The sequence below is a fragment of the Heloderma suspectum genome, chromosome 7, assembly GCF_057233095.1.
Source record: "Heloderma suspectum isolate Gila_16-S chromosome 7, 16-S_ref, whole genome shotgun sequence".
In the NCBI taxonomy this organism is placed as follows: Eukaryota; Metazoa; Chordata; class Lepidosauria; order Squamata; family Helodermatidae; genus Heloderma; species Heloderma suspectum.
Genome location: NC_139464.1, coordinates 78,788,954 through 78,808,419, shown reverse-complemented (window position 1 = coordinate 78,808,419; position 19,466 = coordinate 78,788,954). Strand labels below are relative to the sequence as shown.

General features: G+C 40.6%; 1 protein-coding gene across 33 annotated transcripts in view; it reads left to right on the top strand.

The window, feature by feature from the left end:
- Nucleotides 1-19,466, top strand: part of NRCAM (neuronal cell adhesion molecule) — a 218,278-nt gene that overhangs the window by 161,903 nt on the left and 36,909 nt on the right. For 26 of the 33 annotated variants that reach the window (XM_084810717.1, XM_084810713.1, XM_084810723.1 and 23 more), the window contains 8 exons: nt 3,236-3,337; nt 4,010-4,207; nt 4,308-4,378; nt 5,461-5,686; nt 5,899-6,014; nt 7,285-7,489; nt 8,069-8,191; nt 12,483-12,659. In XM_084810717.1, coding sequence (XP_084666843.1) covers nt 3,236-3,337; nt 4,010-4,207; nt 4,308-4,378; nt 5,461-5,686; nt 5,899-6,014; nt 7,285-7,489; nt 8,069-8,191; nt 12,483-12,659 — 1,218 coding nt within the window. Of the gene's footprint in view, nt 1-3,235; nt 3,338-4,009; nt 4,208-4,307; nt 4,379-5,460; nt 5,687-5,898; nt 6,015-7,284; nt 7,490-8,068; nt 8,192-12,482; nt 12,669-19,466 lie in introns of all 33 variants that reach the window. The other 7 variants (XM_084810726.1, XM_084810714.1, XM_084810724.1 and 4 more) reach the window with 1 other exon arrangement.

Sequence of the window (19,466 nt, the reverse complement as noted above, 5' to 3'; positions counted from 1 at the left end):
GAGCTAAATGCTTAAACTGTTTCATTATTATGGTTAAACACAACCTGTGGTTCAGGATAAATATTTCTAATAATTGAGTAAATATTTCATCTAAAATTGTGTAAAATGCAACACTTTTTGAGCATTTTTAATAGTATAATACTGTTTTTTCCAAGTATATACATATTTCTAAGCTAAATAACATTTAGCATTCCTTTAGAGACTTTCTGTGGGCTTTTGACTTATTCTTCAATTGTTAAATGGAGAATAGAAAAATGGATACAATTCCCCAAAGGGGTAAACTTATAGCTAAGCATTTAAGATCCTTTGATCTGGATAGGAGTTAAATATGCTAAGTTCTGCTGAGCATGGGCTTCTTACTGTTATCCTTGACCTTGAAATTCTCCATGCCTCCATGTGCTTTCTCTCTGCATGCACCAGTCACTTCCTTTCCCTTATAAGAGGAAATGATGCCCTTATATACAAAATTATGTACATCTTATTATTAAACACACTAGTCAAAGCCACTGATTTGATTCTTCAGCACAGTATCATGTTCAAAGGATGTACATTCTGAAGATGGATTGCAGGAAAAACTATGTTTCAGAAACCATCCTTAGTTTCATTCTGGCACATAATGGCATACAGTTTTTTTATTTAGTTGACCAGCATAGATTGCTTTATAGAACTCAGTGCAGCTATCAAAGTAGATGTTTTTACGTAAACTTAGATTTTGTGAAGTACGTAAATACCAGCTTTTTCCAGCTTGTCAAGAGCTAACACCCAAATTTTTCAAAGATCACCTTAAACTTCTACATCTTTTGCAGTTTGGCCTGTATGTTAAGACTGGACTGGCAGTCTGGAGGTAGTCCAGGAAGCCAGCCAAGAAGCCATCAAGCAGGTTTGAAGGGACCCACAGTCTGAAAGCTCAGTCTGTGCTTGAGCAATGACTTGCTCAAACTGAGGCCAGAGACCAGAATGAGCTTCTTTATAGGATCCAAGTGGAGCCCTGATGATCCCTTCTGTCACTTAACTCCTACTCAGTTGGTATCTCCAATAATCCCCCCCCCCATTATTCGCTGCAATGACACATTGTACACTCATCATTACTCATGGTTGTTTATGGATTCTTTAGACAATCGTTTATGGGTTCTTTGTGACCCTCCAGTTTTGCTTCTGTATCCACACAGCACTTTTGGTGAGTTTTTTTTAGAGCAGGGAAAGTGTAGTATTTAATTGTAAAACCAAAAGAAAATACTTTTTTTACTTGTGTGTTTGCACTATTCTGCTATACCACAGTGCCACCTAGTGGTTATGTAGCAGAAAAACAGGAAAGGAAACACTCCTTATGCAGTGCTAAAACTGAAAGGAGATACAGCCAATTAACAGTTGATTGACAGCCTTGTGTAGAAAAGCTTTAATGCTCAGGAGAAAGCAGGTGAACAAGTCTTCCTCTGGCAAGCTATCATGCTGGCACAGAGAGTAAGGTGCCAGGGTCCCAGTGCTAGAATTCATGGTTCAAGACCCATGTATTGGTAATAATAATACTTCAGAAAAAATGCTAAAGGAGGATGCATAAGAGTAGGAACATTTTGTCTAGAGAGCCTTTGCCATATGCCTATGTATTGGGATTAGCGTCTGCTTTCAACTGCTCACTGAATATAGTTGGTAGGTTTTTCTCCAAGAGACACTTTGCTTATATTTCTTTAGTCATCATGATCTTTGGCAAGTCGGGATTGAAGTGAAGTTTCTGAGGAGTTGTGTTCTCCATTGAATACCACAATTTATTTTTTTTGCATGCTTATGTGAGTCTCACAAGTCCACCTTTTTTCAGCTTGCCAAGACCCAACTTAAAAGAATCAGCAAACTGATGTTTCATCAGTTATGTCTAAGGTGAGCTGAAAATTCTCCTGGGAGACCTTTTAGTTTAGGATTTGGTTGCCTGGGAGTGAAAGTTGTACCAAACCCACTACCGCCCTGCCAGTTTATCTCAGAAGTCCCCTAGATATTATACTGTATTACCATATGAAGGCAGGGGAGGTTCACTGTTTAGGAGGAGGTCTATTAGCTTTAACAGGAACACTGAAGGAGCAGCGAGAGCCAAGCTCAGTATGTCCTTGCAGTGTAGGAAAAATACTGTACTTCTTCCCAGTTTCCCTGTCATCTATTTGTGAAAGATAAACTAAGGCTGGAAGTATAAACCTGTTTACTAGAGAAAAAAGAAGGTACATCTTTCAACAAAACAGCAGGGCTAATTCCAAGCCACCTCTCCACAAATTCCCATGCAAGCATTTTTAAACTTTAGTTAATATAATTATATCTTGCTCTTCAACCCTGAAGAATTCTCAGGGCAGTCAACAATTTAAATAAGCCATTACAACACCAGTAATCAATATTAAAATGTAAAACAAATAGAACATTAACAACAGGTAGTTCTTAAAATCCCATAAACCCAGCAGCAAGAGGGTATGAATACACAATAACTTGGGGAAAATAAAAAAATTATTCAACTGCACCAGAAAGAGAACGAAGTTGGCACCAGCTGAGCTTCTCTGGGGAGGAAATTACAAAGATATACACTGGTACACTCGCAAACAATATGATGAACAGCGTATTATGGCTTCTTTGTCATGTCATGGCTTCTTCTACAGATTGCTTTATTCTGGCATGGATTAGAAAATGCCTTGCTAAATTCCCTGGTCCCCACCCTCAAAAGAACACACTCACTGCAATTTGAAGAGAATGTGACAATTAAAAAAATTTAAAATGTGTATGCTACAGCTGTCCAGAGTGTTAACTACAGATTAATAAAAAAGGACACATTGGAGATAATACATTATTTCGGATTTAAATTAATAAAAGACAACATAATTTTTACTGTAAGAAAACATGTCTTATCAGAATGCTTCTGATCACTGTAATTCTGAAACAGTTTCTTCCTTATAAATATGTATGCTTTTTTATTTTCCTTTTTGTGTACGAGAAAGCTTGTTTTCATAGTCATTAATCGTAAACTGAAACTGCTGGTTAACTATTCCAACTCAACTTTCGTTGTTTTTTTAATACAAAACAAAATCCGGCATTGGAACTCTTGTAACAATTCTTGCTTTCTTTTTACTTTGTTTCCCAGCAAAATCGGTTGTTCATTTTCATTGCAGTTGCATGCTAGTGACCATTAAATCATCTTTACATGCTGAAAATTAGGATTTTCCCTAGAGAGTAACTGTTTGTATCTTTGTGTTTATTTGGGATACAGATCGTCCTGATCCACCTTTTGATTTGGAACTGACAGATCATCTAGAAAGAAATGTTCAGCTTACATGGATCCCGGGCAATGACAATAATAGCCCTATTACAAGTATGGTTTGATAAATTTACTGGACTGTAATTTCACTAAACAGAATAATAGAGGAACAACATATTGCATATAAGTAATGTATTCTTTTCTCAGATTCTAAATCATTATGCCATTCAATTATAATTATCTTATTAACAGTTCTATTTTAGCACCCCCTGTGCAAAATAAAATTAAAGTCCTGTTCCATTAAGGGTTTACAGTTAACTCACTCATAAAATATGTTCTAAACAGTACCTTCATATAGGCATTAAACTACAGTACAAAATAGTAATATAAACTACCCATCCATCAGAAGCAGCAGCTTCCTCTACTTTTGCATATTGATAACACGTATGGTATTAACTTTTATCATAGTATATTTGATGTACTTTTTAATCCTTTTGATCTGTTACCACTACTGTCCAGAGATATTCTTGCATGCTTTCATCAGGCCCTATCCTACCTTTAAATGTCTTTTCATACAGCCGTGACAAGGTCTGCTTGTGGGAAGTTCTGCTGGCTTTCAAGGGAATCTTGATCACTCCTTCTCTTTTCAAGCATATGAAAATCTTGCTTTATCTTGACATAGGGTTGTCCTCAACTGAGTTACTCAGTCTGAAATAATTCTATTTGGCTTGTTGTTTGAGAGAAAGTAATGATTTCTGAAGTAAAATTCTTTCAATTTATATACAGTGTATGTCATTGAATATGAAGATGCTATGCGTGAACCAGGGATATGGAACTACCAGACAGAAGTACCTGGGAGTCACACAACTGTGCAGTTAAAGCTGTCACCGTATGTTAATTATTCATTCCGTGTAATAGCTGTCAATGAGATTGGAAGGAGCCAACCAAGTGAAGTCTCTGAACAATACTTTACAAAAGCTGCAAGTAAATAAACACTATGACTTACCGTTATCAGCTTAGACCATAGATAATATTGAATTACTCAGGGGGAAAACTTATTCAAATATAAATATTTAACTTTTAGAGCCAGATGACAATCCTAGTGGCATTCAAGGCAATGGATCAGAACCTGATAATTTGGTGATCGTGTGGGAGGTAAGGATCTATTTTTTTAAAAAAGCAACATTTGAACACTTTCAAGGAAAATATAAATGTAAATATTAGAATAAATTTGAAGGCAATGTAATTGGCATTCACTTTTCCCAAACATGTGGGAAGATGTGCATAATGAGAAATGGAAAATGACAGACACACTTACTCTTGTGTAAGACATCCTATTGGAATGCCAGTAATGCCATCCAGTCCATCATGGTGATTAAACAACCTTTTATCTGATGACACTTGCTGCATATAGAACTAAATATGCCAAAGCATGGTTCAAATCTGTATTATAGGCTACTGACACAGTATTGTGATATGCAGGTTTTATGGTGAATTCAAAGTGGTAATGATTTAGTACTAAAGCCTTCTAAATATCTAATTTCATACATGGTTATTGCCAGCATATACAGTCTGGAGATTCTCAAGTTTTCCAGATTCTTTGTCACTTCACAGTCTAAATACAGTGACCAGTGCATTCTCACAAAATTACTTTTGTCCAAAGATAATGTGCTAATTTAATATGAGGAAAAACGTATACAGAAGTGCCTGTGAACTGCAAGACTCTAATAAGAACTAGTGCCTGGGTTTGCTGTTTTTCCTCCTCCTCCTCCTCCTCCTCTTCCTCCTTCCCAATCCCTTTTCCTTTTGTGTCATGTCTTTTAGATTAGAAGCCTGAGGGCTGGGACTCTTTTATCACTGATATTTATAAACCACTCTGGAAATCCTCTTTGGCTGAAGAACAAGTAAAAAAGTATTCTCATAAATAAATAAGGTTCCTGAAGGAGCTTAGCGTGCTTGGATACATCTAAATATGAAAGAGATGTGATTAATAACATTTCAAAGCTAATATCTGATTAAGGGTGCAATCCTTTGCATGTTTAGACAAAAAGCATGGCTGGGGCACGCTGGGAGTTGTAGGACTTTTTTCTGTCTAAACTTACATAGGATTGTGCCCTAAACTGGAAATTTTGGCATTCTGATTTTATATGATCTTTGTCCTCTTTTTTTGTATTTTTTGTAAATTGAATGACTTTAATTAAAAGTAAAGCAGTACTTTAATTTATATTTCATTTTAGCCTTTAAAGCATTTTCAGTCCAATGGTCCAGGGCTTCAGTACAAAGTCAGTTGGCGGCAGAAGGATGGTGATGATGAATGGACATCTGTTACGGTTGCAAATGTATCTAAATATATTGTGTCTGGTACACCACCATTCGCTCCGTATGAGATAAAAGTCCAGGCATTAAATGACTTAGGATCCGCACCTGAACCTACAGTGACAATTGGACATTCTGGGGAAGACTGTAAGTTTTTTTAAGTTGACTTTGATATCTGCCATCATCTTTGCTGCAGGAGGTTTACATTTATCTGAATTCTCTGAAATTTCAGTAGTAATAATATTATGGTGCAATATAGAGATTCACAATCAAGTTTCTAAAATGTTGAAGTTCAAAATACTAAAATGGTGCCTAGACGTGGCTCTAACCTGAGACTTGCTCCATTTGTTCCTTAACAGTGCCAATGGTTGCTCCAAGCAATTTTCAGGTGCAAGTTGTAAACAGCACATTAGCGAAGGTGCAATGGGATCCAGTTCCTTTAAAGTATGTCCGAGGTCATCTTCAGGGATACAAAGTAAGTTAACCATAGAAGCTTCTTAATCAGCATTTATTGTGACAAAATTATCTTCATTTCTATGTTTGGCTGCGAACTCCTGATTACAACCTTGGGACTTTCAAGGTGCAATTCTATGAACATTTAGACAGAAAAAAGTCCTACAATTATCAGCATTCCCCAGCCATCCATGTTTTTTTTCTGTCTAAACATGCATAGGATTGTGCCCTTTAAGCTTTTTCTCTTTCAATAGTAACTATGTTTTCAGCAGTGTTATGGTGAACTAGCTATTCTGTCAGTTTCCAGATGATTCATTAAAGTAAATGCTTGAGCCATTGTGTTTCACTATCTAGATGGATGGCCATTAGTTCATTTCTGTCAAAAACCATTTTTAGCCTGGCTGCTGATATTCTGTGCCCTGAAGTGTTTCCTGAAAAGTGTGTGACTTGAAAGGTTCTGAAAATTAATGTAGCATGATTCAATCTGGGGTTATTCTTTCATTGTACTACTCTTAGAATTGTTTTTCTTAGCAGCACAGGTATTTATTCCAATTCTAATAACAATTATTTTGTATTCTACAACATATCAGTATGCTAGATGAAACGTGGCACTTTCTAAATAATGGTATGGATAAATCTTGCAGGTATTGTATGATACTGTCATCATTCGCATGCCACTAAATCACTTAAGTTTTATGTTTATTGTCAATTTTAAGTAATAAAAATTAAGCCAACCTCCAAATAAATGCAATTAATTATCATGGAGTTAAGGTGAAATGTTAGGCTGAAATGTGTATCTACTAAAATCAATGCTAGGGTACGGATAATCTGAAGAACACTTGTTTGGAAGGGTCTGAGTTGGCCCCAGTTATTTAAGTTTAAGTTTAAATAAGTTATTTAACTTATTTAAGTTAAGTTGGACTCATAGGACTCACTTCCAAATAAATATCCATAGAATTGGACTGAATATGCCTTAGAAATAAGTGTGGATTGTATCATTATAAGCATGTTAAGGATTCTGTATGCCTCAGTACAAATAAAATCACTGGGTTGGATCCATTCTTACTCATACTTAGAGTGAACCTGTTGAAATCATTGGATCTTAAGTTAGCCATGACTAACTTGAGTCCCATTGATTTCAGTGTATCCACTCTAAGCATGATTAAGTCTGGATCCATCCCACTAAGTGTCCAGACTGTCTCAAAAATGTATCTAAGCATACCAAAAATCAAATCATAGCACAAACCCAGAGAAGATTAGATAAATATTTAAAGTTAATATTTAATTTTTAGATTTACTACTGGAAAGTGAAAAGTTTATCTGGAAGAACTAAGCGGCATGTAGACAAAAAGAGTTTGATTTTCACTGGAAACAAGACACATGGAATGGTACCAGGACTGGAACCATATAGCTCTTACAAACTGAATGTTAGAGTATTTAATGGAAAAGGAGAAGGACCACCAACCCCTGATGAAACATTTAAAACTCCTGAAGGAGGTATGCAGTTAGAAAACTGTAAAATTTAGCTATTTAAATTTAACATGTGATTATATGTTACCTGAACATTTTCACCAGTCTTATAAAAATAGTATGTATGTAGACCATTATAGAAAATAATAATTCTAGCATACTTATTTGAAGTAATCCCACTGATATGAATGGAATTTCTGAGTAAACATGGACATACTTAGTCTGTAGGTCATAATAATTAGTACTGCGTTAAGTAAAAAGTGGTAAGTAAACATAAGGAGCAGTATCCCACTGCGTCATTCTGGTAGTGCAAATGTCGTTGCGCCAGCAGAAGTTAGGATCCAAACTATGTGCAAGAGGAGAATCCAACTAAAGTTACATTTGTGTGGTTGCACAAGCTGTTGCATAATGGGTTGGCATTACACTTGTGCAAAAGGAAAGATTTGGTGGAGCTCTGCTAGCACTATTTGGTTTTGTGGAATGACATGGGTGGATGCTGCCCAAGGATCATACACACTTTTATAGTATTTTATATAGTATTATAAGTTTCATTTAATTTCAATTTGTTACTTATCTTTAAAAAGTGTCATTTTATATTCTTAAAAGTTCCCAGTGCACCCTCCTTTTTGAAGATTACTAATCCAAATCTGGACTCTCTCACTTTGGAATGGGGTCCCCCTCCACATCCAAATGGTGTTCTGGTAGGATATACATTGAAGTTTCAACCAAGTAAGTTAACGTCTTTTTTAAAAAAACCTCAAAATACTTGCTTACTAAATATATAATGGTACTTCTTAGGTTGATTGCAACAACACATATTTTGGAGTAAATAATGTATTAAAAAAATTGAAGTGGACAGTGTTAAATCAAACGATCCACTCTTTTGAAAACTCCCATTGTGTTCTATTTCTGCATTCCTGCTGTCCCACATGTACGGAAGGCAGGTTGCACAGCAGCTCCTTATAAAAGCCAAGAAGTACCCTCCCCATTTTCTCTATGCTGCTCTACCAAGAAAGCCTCTGTCATGCTGGCGCAATCCAGCACAAGCAGACAAATTATCTCTAGAAAAGGCCCTTTTGCAAAGAGACAGTGCATCTGCTGGCTGATCCCCAGGGCTCAGCATGCAATCTCCTCTCAGCAGAAGACTTGGCTAAGCTACCTCTCTGAACAGTGCAGAAAGGATCAAGTTTTTCTGTTGGTCACAACCCTCGTTCTCCAGTTGGTGGGAAGAGGCATTCAAGGACTGAGTTATCTCCTCTCACTACCCAGGTAATCAGAGATCACATGATTAGTGATCTTTGATGGAAAACCTGGTCCTTCAGCTTCATCTCCAGTTTCCTTCCCTGACGCTGCTCAAGAGTCATTACTCTCAGAACTCTTTTTTCCTGTATCCTAATAAAATTCTACATTACTCCTTTTTCAACCCTGATCATTACTCACTTCTTTTTCTGACTTCAGTCATCTTTATCAGCCTCTTTGTGGGAAAAAAGTTTTCTCGTTCACTTCCTCTGTCCTCACTGCTCCAGTAGGGAAGGATTCCTCCTCTCCAGCCAAGCCTGCAAAGCTGAAAAAGAAGATGACATCAGTCATGCATATAAGACTAATTTCAAACTGCTGCCTTGTGCAACCTGCCTCTGCTCAGAGCTAGATTAGAGCCCATGGTCCTGGTGTCACCCAGCTTGAGTTGCTTATTGATCCAGAGCCTCCAGAACAATTCCTTTTGCATCTGCTTTTGACAAACTAGTGAAGGCTGAAAGGCTGCGCTGTCATTCAGATCCAGAAAGGGAGTCCACATCACTTATTCTACAGCAAATTTGGCCACAGCTCTCTTCAAGAGGGCTCATTGGGGGAGGGGGGGCTAAAAGATGCCCTAAAAGACATACTTGGAGGAACTAAGTACAAAAAGAGAGCTATGCCATCCTTCCACAAAAAGGATGAAAAAAGGCCCAGAAGAAAATATTCCTTCCTTTTGGCTCAACAGAGGGTTTCTAGACACAGGGACTACAAGTCTTTTACACCAGCCTGGTCCCACTCTTGCTTCTCCTTCAGACCCCAACTCTTTGTCACCTCTAAGCCCGCAGCTGCCCTGTCCTCCAAGGGTTCTGCCAGAATCAGGCCACTGGTGGGTGGCAGGCTTCTATCCTTTCAATCAGCCTGGAAGCTATTCACAGAATACAAGTGGGGTTTCCACACAATTCAAGAAGACTATCTGATAGAGCTCACATCCCACCCCCCAATAGATTTCTGTGGTGTTCAGTCTCAAGGTTCCCAGCCAAGAGGGCAATTATATCACAGTTGATCAGACAACTCCTGGACACAGGGGCTATAAATCAAAGTAGTCCCTCAATAGACCTTATCAGGCAACTATTAAATATTCTTCATAGTCCCAAAGAAGGCTGGGGAAAGGCCATCCTGAGCTTAAAGTATGTCAACACATTTGTGATTCGTCACAAGTTCAGGATGGAAACCCACCAGACCAAACAGCTCTTCACAACAATGAATACCTGGCCTCAATAAAGAGGCTTACTTCCATGCGCCAGTAGTCTCCATGCACATGAGATAACTCAGATTTGTGTATAATCACAGCCACTTTCAATCCCACCCCCCAACATTTAGCCTAGCATCAGCCCCAAGAGTATTTATGAAGCTAATGGTGCCAGTGGTTGCTCCTGCAGCTTCAGAAATACATATCTACCTGGATGATACCTTACTCAGGACTCCCTCCCTTCCTAAAGCAAGGAAAGACCTCTTGACATCCATGGCTTCCTGACATACACCGGGAAGAGCCACGTTCAACCATCCAAAACGTTAATCTATTTTCGGGTGGAGATAAACATGGAAAAGAGCCCGATTTATCTGGTCGCCAAAGAGATCAAAAAGCTGCTACACAAGATCAAATACATACATGGGGGCAGATCTCATGACCCTAGCTCACCTTGTGATTTCTTGCATCCAGATCCTTCCATGGACTCATTTTCATTCTTTTCCCCTACAGTGGCTTCTCCTAGGGCATCCTCAATACAACAGAAGACTTCCTCAGAGTAGGCAATACCATGACCTGGGAGGGAGGGCTCTGAACCAAGTCTTCCTCCAGATATAGGCTTGCTTCATAGATATGCTTGATTCTCCCCAAAATAGCAAGCTTCCGCACTTCTTTACTTGCTTCCTGACACCCAGATGGAGGGCTAGGATGCATTCACATCTTCCTGGTCTCCAGGCTTATTGTACCTGTTTCTTCCCATCCCTCTTCTCTCCAAGGTTCTGAGGAAAGTCAGACTCAAGCAAGCCTTGGTGGTGCTAGTGGCCCCACACTGGCCAAGGAGACCATGGTTCTCAGAAATCTGCAGCTGGTCCTTTCCAGCTCATGGTTCCTACCCACCAGTCTGGACCTTGTGACTGTGGGCCCCATCCAACACCCAGATTCTGGGTGGTTCCACCTAGCCACTTGGAGACTGAGCAGGAAGGTCTCCTTTACCTTGCCTTCTCTGTAGACATGGTAAGCTCCATCCTCTCCTCCTGGAGACTCTCCACTGTGTGTATTTATGAAGCCATATGGAAAGCCTTCATTCGCTGTTGCAAGAGAAAATCCATCTCCGGTTCTAAACTCGGCATCAATGATCTCTTGGCCTTCCTGCAAATAGGACTTGACATGGGTCTATGGCCCAAACATGGGCTGGTCCCCTCTGGCATCTGTCCTATACAGGCCGGGGGGGGGGGGCATCCTTTGGGTCCATGCCCATCTGAAGCATTTCCCCTGGGGTGTGGCATTCCCAGCCCCACTGACTTTCCATCCTAGAATCTACATAGCATCCTCAAGTCATTGACAAAAGCTCCATTCAAGCCACTGAGAACCATACATGTCCGACTCTTTGTCAGTCAAGGTGGTCTTTGTGATCATCATCACATCAGCTAGATGGTTCTCAGAGCTGGGGGCATCTCAGTACAAGTTCACCTTTGCTGTCACTCTTTGTTTAGATCCTCCTTTCATACTAAAGGCTAACTCCTTGTTATACAGCTCTCAGGAGCTCGCTCTTCTTTTTGCCCTAACCTCACCCACCCCTCTGACAGAGAATGACACAAGCTGGATGTGTGCAGGGCACTCAAAATCTATATGTAGAACCAAATCTTTCAGAAACACTGACTTCATAGCTTTCCTCCCCACTTCCCTGGTCCAGAAAGTGTCCAGATCTACCATTGCTAGATGGCTTAAGGCCTCTATTGTCATGGCATATGACTCACAAAACCTGCCACATCCTTCACACCTCACTCCATGCAAGTTCCAGCCACCTCAGCAGAAATTCACAAGACAGCAACATGGACCAACCCTGACACATTTACCCATCACTACAGGTTAGATAAATTTGCTTCGGTGGAGGCTGCTTTCAGGAGATGAGTTCTGAGTGTGGTCCTTCCCAAATAGTCAGACACTAGCCTGCCTGTAAGGAGGAGGGTAGCTTGGGCTTATTCCAGTCTTTGGATGCCTTCTCCCACCAACCAGAGAATGGAATGTTGGATACTTAGTGTGGAAGTCCATTCTGATTTGGTGGGACAGAGGCATCCAACCCCACCCTTCATGTGGCTGTCGTAATATTCTTAACCTGAAAATTATGCACACTCCATGTTTGTTCCCTTGTGCCCCAGACAGCTTTTTGTGTATTGGGTTTATTTTCTGGCTCTGCTGTTCTGTCCTCTCCTGGTCTCTCCTCCAGTATTCTGCAGAGTAGTACAGCCATACAGCTGCTCCCTGAAGAGGACAGCCATATTGCACACATACTTTCACACCTTGATTATGACGTTTTTAGCATACAAGATATGAAGCAGCCCTTAGACAAAAATTAAATTATGCACAATTGATCATTGGTGCTGTTGACCAGTGTGACACATTGAGGAGTCATATGCAACCTGTGTATACTAGAATTCAGGATCTGGTGTAACTCTTTTTTAATTCAACACTCATTAATACATAACATGTTCCCAAACAGATATTAACTATATTCTTTCTATCATCTTGCAATAACAGTTAATAGCACACATGAATTAGGTCGTGTGGAAGAGATCGGTATTCCAGCCAATGAGACCAGCTTGATATTAAGAAATTTAAATTATAGCACTCGATACAAGTTTTACTTCTATGCACAAACATCAGTTGGATCTGGAAGTCAAATAACAGAGGAAGCAGTAACAATTATGGATGAAGGTAAGATGGGTATGTATAAAGATGGAGTACTTAAATTTGAATAATTGTGCAAGTTTTTCTCAAAATAAGTGAACATGACTATCTGTAACTGGGGAATAGTGTGATTTTTTTTTAGAATGTTTTAGTACTCTTAAAATGTCAGTATATCCTAATATTTATGCCTAGAAAAGTTGTGCACAGTTGTTTAACAGAAGGGATCTTGCATATGAATAGATTTGCTTATATATGTATTTTACACACTAAACCATGCTTTTGCAATGATCACACAGCTTTCCAAATTGAAATTTGAATACAGTGACATGAAACTCGCTTAGAAATCATCCTGTGATCAGCTTGCAGCTGGAGGCAATATGTCTCTATATTATATGACAGCACTTTCCTCACTTCGTATTTCCAGTTCATTAGGACATATTTGGGTTGCCCTAATTTTGAAAACTAGATGTCTGCTTCCAGCATCTTTACTTCCTGCAATCCAGAAGTGCTGCAGGGTGCTTCAGGCAAAACTGTTTCCTCACAAGTGATAGGGGATGACACTGAGCCATTGTGCATTGTGTAATCCCACATTGGTGGCTTTTCTTAGTGAGCACAGGTGTGCCTTCTGGGAAGAAATTTCTGTCTGTCCTGCTGAAACAGTTTTTAGTATGCACTACTAAAAAACCAGGATCACAGATAGCCATCCTAAAAAGAAAATATCCTAAAATGGGCAAACCAAAGACAGGAAACTGTGTTGGTCCATTTGAACCAACCAAAAGTTTATTATTAGGATCGACCAAGCCAAAATTCACATAATATTTGCACATCCTCAGTGCTGAAGTTATTTTTACTGTGAAATGCTGTGCATTCCTATATATGTCTACTCAGAAGTAAGCCCCATAGGATTCAATAGGGTGTACTCCCATGTAACTATGTATAGGATTGCAGCCTGAGAGAGGGTATACATCTTGACTATACATTGATAAATTGTAACACTGAATGGTTAAGAAGGGTATTTTTAGTTGACTATTAGTTAGTATGACTAAAACAAATGCATGATTATTAACACAGGGTTGTGCTCTTACAGTCACTGTTTAGTGTGAGTATTTAATTTCTTATACCCTAGTTCCAATACTGTTCCATTTAACTGCATGCTTTTCTGCTTTAACATAAATGCGTAGATTTGTAATATTTATGTGTGTGTTCCTTTTGTTGTATCTAATTACATTGTGTCCTTTTATTTTCATCCATTAATGCTGGTATTTTCCCAACTGATGTAGGTGCGGGTAAAGGTAAAATAAAGCTGAGCACTGATTGTGTGGACTTCTTTAGTTTTCTAAACTGAAAAAAAATGCAGCTGGTAAGAAGGAGGAACAGTAGGGTTCCTTAAATGAGACCCTGAACTGACAGAGGGAAATGTTTATTGGTCATCTATCCTTTTCCTTAATGTGGTAGTTGGTTCAAAAAGCAGAAGTGTACGTGCCGTCTTTCATCTTTATATATTATCTAGTGAAGTGACATTAACTGGATAGGCTAGGTTGAGGAGAGTAGGTTGTATTGCGGAAGTGGCTCCCTCCCTTGTGGCTCAGCCTATCCTTTGAGAACAATGGTGAAAGCAGGAAAGCTGAAAGTATTTTGCAGGTTCCTCCTCCTTCAGGGCTTCTGACAATGGCACTGCTGCAACCACTAGGAGTGAAGGGAGAGAACAGGGCTCACTTCCCCACTTTCTTTCATGTAGGAGTGAGGCAATGCCACCTGTCCATTGGCCACACTCCACTTTCTGCTGTATGAGTGCCCTCTAAAGGCAAAGAGTGCTCAGTATACTGGTAATGAAGTGTAAGGAAAGGATGAGATTCAGTTACCTGGCATATATTGTTAAATGACTGTTGAAGTTCCCTTTAGCTATTGCTTTATTGGAGGGTTTTATGTTATCTTTGGCTAGGCTTACCTCTGAAGTTGTTTACTTGAGAAATTATAGAACGTCCCAGAATAAGATGAGATGGTTATTGCTGTTAGCATAAGACAGTGAAACATTAAAAAGGAGAAAGGTGAGCAGTACAATTAGTTAATAGTACAGCAGTATAGAATATTGTAGCACACTATGCCACTAAAACATAGTGGCTGGGGGCTTTTCCCCTCAAGAATTTGTGATCGTAATTTCAGACAGGATCTGAGTTGCTCTCACTTGCTCATTAGCTAAATTTCCATTTTCTTCCTGTTACATAGGTCATGAGTTGCTTTGTTCAAACAGTTAAATAAAATCTAATTACAAATAAACATTCTCATAGCAATTCCTCGCAGAATTTGATTTTCTCTGCCATTTTTTCTTTATATGTTTTCCCTTGAGGGTATTGTTCATACTACATGCACAACAGTAATGCCTTCCCTACAAATAACAGGCTTTAACAAAAAGCCAGGTAATGCAAAACTCTATGATCCAAATCATTTCACTTTCCCAAAGCATATAAATGCAGTATTTGAATTCTAGATGCAAGTCTCTAGAGAACCTTATTCAATGCTTAGCGAATCACATGGTGGATTTATTATCTTTAGTAGTTTTCCAGGACCATTTCTCATAGTTTGTTGTTCCTCTATTCCACTTCTATTTCTGGTTACATTGGTATGCAGATCCACCTATGGACAACTCTGGGATTTGGTGTGGCATTCTATGGAGCAGTAGAGCAGCATACAGCTGCCACAAACTACTGTTGCTACAACAAGAAAATGATACTCTTTGCTTCCAATAATGCTCAGTATTGTTGATATTTTTCCTGTTTACCTGAATGATTAGTTCACTGGGTTAGCCCAAAGCTCTGGACATGTAGTTTATTAAATGAACCAAAAGGAGAGATGTTAGCATTTCATCACTCCACATAATGCTTTTAGAATTCCACATTTCTTTCCCTTGTTACCAGCCCATAGGTATTCCCTCTCCCCATAAAATTATCATTATATATATTTCCCCCCCCAAAAAAAAAAACAATTACAACAACAATCCTTTGCAGATGTTTCCCTGAATTTGCTGGCTTATTGGATTACTTGGGGGGGGGGGGGGACTTCCCAAAACCTAAATGTCCCATAGATTTCTCTAAGCCTAGAGCCTCAGTGGGTTTGTTTGCTTTAGAGCCTGCAGTATCTAATCAGTCTCTGAATGCCTCTCTATGCAGTGGAGCACATTCTAAGAAAGAGCAGCAACAATATATTATATTCAGTTGTTTTATTCTGCAACTTGCATAGTTTTATCCATCTGTTGCAATATTCGCAAGTATATCAAGCAAATTTCTTATTTTTGAGTAGCTGGAACTTAGGAAGGCTCAAAACTCTTGTGAAGGGATTCTATCTTTTGCTTTATAGATGAGCACTAGAAACTTATTTTTTTCTGAATTGACTAGCATTAGATATGTGCTGACACAAAAGACTGGAATTTTGTTAGACTGTTAAAGATGGAGACACCCAGTTCAGCTAAAGTTAATCTTGACTAAGTCTCAATGAAAGCAATGAACATTGAGTCAACTGAATGAAAGTACAATGCTATGCATGTTTAGACAGACAAAAGGCCTACAACTCTCAACATGGCCCAGCCAGCATGGCTGGCTGGAACACACTGGCACTTGTAGGTCTTTTTTGATTAAGCAACTAAGGGAGCAATCCTTTGATTTGCTTTGATTAAGCAACTAAGGGAGCAATCCTATGGCCTCTAGTCAGTGGCTACTCGGCCATAGGATATCTTGTTTTCCAGGAACTGACCTTCCCCCACTTCTGTGCTGCCTCACAGGCAGCGTGGAGAAGCCCTGTGCTCCGCACTCGCAAGAGGAGCACGGAGCGGCCAAAACAGGGCGTTCCGGGGGGCTTTCCAGGGCAGGGAGGGCGGAAATGTGTTGTCCAGCAGCCTCCTCCCCCGCTCCGCTGTCCCACAGCTAGACAGCCAAAACAATTCCTCTGTGCTTCTCCTGCCCTGCATTGGATAGGTGGTCGCCTCTGAGTTCAGAGGTAGCCACTTATCTGCATAGGATTGCGCCCTTATTCAAAAGTGTAAATGTTGCAGCAAATCTTCACAATTAAAAATATACTGGACAAATGTGGAGGTGTCATGACCTAGGAGTCCATCAATGACATGGACTCTGAAGCCAAAAATGCAGTGGTGCCAACAGAGGAGACTCCAGGTTTGAGCACCACTGCAGAACTGCCAGAAACCCCTGAGCCCAAGCCTCCAGAGACCCCTGAGCCTAGCTCCAGCACCGGACCAGCACCCTCATCTACAAAAGCCCCACATTCCAGGGAGCCAATGCACCAACGCCAGCAGCGTGCCAGGCATGTACTCTTGGAGAGAGAGAAGAGGGCTAGGCTACAAGCCAGGGGCCTGTCCTTTTAAGGCTTCCATTCTGAAGGAAAGGGTGGAGTCTGGGACTGTAGCATAAAAGGCTTCAGACTGGCCTCAGACTTTGTTGGAGCAAGTTGCTCACTAGGAGCACTCCTGGGTGCCTTGACTCCTTGCTGCCCTCCTGCCCTGCTACCCTACTTCTTGCTGCCTGGTATTGATCCCCATGGGCTTCTGCTCAGGCCAGAACAGGACATCTTGCTGTGACCCACTGACACAGGATGGATGCTGCACCAGCTCAAGCTGCTATGTGGACATCCAAAAATGGTGACACACCAAGGGAAGTTCCCACCACAACAGCCCCTGTGCCCCCATGGGGAAAGTGTTGAGTAAGTCGTCCAGATACGTTTTCAGGAGACCAAGCTCTATTTCCCAGCTTCCTAGCACAATGTCAGCTCTATATGGAACTCTGACCTGAGCACTTCCCTATTGACCAGATGAAGACATGCTTCCTGATCTGCCTGCTGAGAGGGATTGCTGTGCCATATGTGTTACAGGCCAGTACACTCCTGAACAGCTATTCAGAATTCATACTTGAGGTGAAGCAAGTATTTGATGACCCACTGAAGAGAGAAATTGCTAATGGTCACCTTCAGTGCTTGCAACAAGGGGTCAGGCTCATTCCTAGAATCTGCCTATTCCTTTCTCCTACGGGCACAAGACTTGAACTGGAACGCCCTGTTTTTGGAAGGCCCAAAGGTGGAGATCTTGGATGAGCTGGCCCAATTGATACATCTAGGACCCTTCCAGAAGTGATTAATACCTGTCACCAGATTGAAGGATGCCTTGATTCTCGCTTTAGGAACCACCTGCAGGGACCTGCATCACCCCTTTAGCTGGATGTGGGCCCAAGGGGTGTTTGGTACAGAATAGGCCCTATAGAAAAATATTGCTATATTTTCAACAGCTGGACCTCTGACTATAGTGCGGGGAGGATGGGCATTTTGCCAGTGTTTGCCCACATAAAGACCCACCCATTAGTAAGGCAGCAAATGCTATTGCCCCTGCTACACGAAGGCTCACTGTCATGGACTATGTTTCCACGGATTCCGAAAGTAGCATTAACCTGACTCTAGTGGTGGTCCTGTGCTTGCCTGGTGGCCAGCTCCTAGAGACTGCTGCCATGATAGACTTGGATGCATCTAGTAATTTCACTGATGAGACATTTGCAACTAAGCATGCCATTCCTACCAAGCCTAAAGATTTCCCCATTGCCATAAAGGTGATTGATAGAAGACCGTTGGTCTTGGGTCCATTCACACGAGAAACCAGGAGACTGGAAACGAGGACCCAAGGGCCTAGGGAGCAGTTGGTCTTCAATGTGGTTTGGACTCCTCACTTCCCACTTGTGTTAGGGATTCCCTGGCTGGCTCAACACGACCCATCCATCTCCTGGCAGGCCTGCACCTTGGTTTTTAACTCATCTTACTACTGTTTACCATTGACAACGGCTACTATGATGGCAACACCAGCTCCTTCACTGAGCCCTTCACTCCCAGGGAAGTACAGTGATTTCCAGGATGTCTTCAGCCCAATAGAAGCAGACACTTTACCACCACATCGGCCATATGATTGTGCTATTGATCTGTTCCCTCGGGCTAAGATACCAACAGGACACCTCTATTCCTTGTCTGAACCTGAATTTGCAGCCCTTCAGGTCTTCATTGATAAGAATCTCAGGTGGGGCTTTATCCATCCTTCTACTTCCCCAGCTGCTGCCCCAGTAGTCTTTGTAAAAAAGAAGTGTGGAGAACTGCACCTCTGAAATGATTATTGTGCCCTGAATGCTATCACCATCCGGAATCGCTATCCACTGCCAAAGCTCTTTGAGAGACTGAGGACAGCCACAGTATTTATGAAATTGGACCTCCAAGGGGCATATAATTTGGCATGCATTAAAGAAGGAGACAAATGGAAGACCGCCATCAGAACCCATTATGGGCACTTTGAATATATGGTAATGCCCTTCAGACAGTGCAATGCATGCTTCCAACATTTTATGAATGTTAGACCAGTTTGTGGTGATTTATTTGGATGACATCTTGGTCTACCCTGAGACACCCCAGCAACATATACAACACATCAGGAAAATTCTGATGTGACTTCAGGAACACCATCTATATGCCATATTAGAAAAATGTGCATTTGATCTGATCACTGTAGAATTTTTGGATCATGTGATTTCCCCTCTAGGTGTCCAGATGGATGCATTTAAGATCCAAGCTCTCTTGGACTGGCAGGTCCAAAAGATGTGTAAAGACCTGCAACAGTTCCTTGGCTTTGCCAGTTATTATTGTCAGTATATCTTGAAAAGTCCATCAGCCATTCAAGTGGAACTTCCAAGGCCAACATGCCTTTGACCAGCTGAAGCAGAAATTTACCAAGGCGCCAATACTGGTGCATGAACTGCAGTTCATAGTGGAAACAGATGCCTCAAATATAGCTATAGAAGCTAT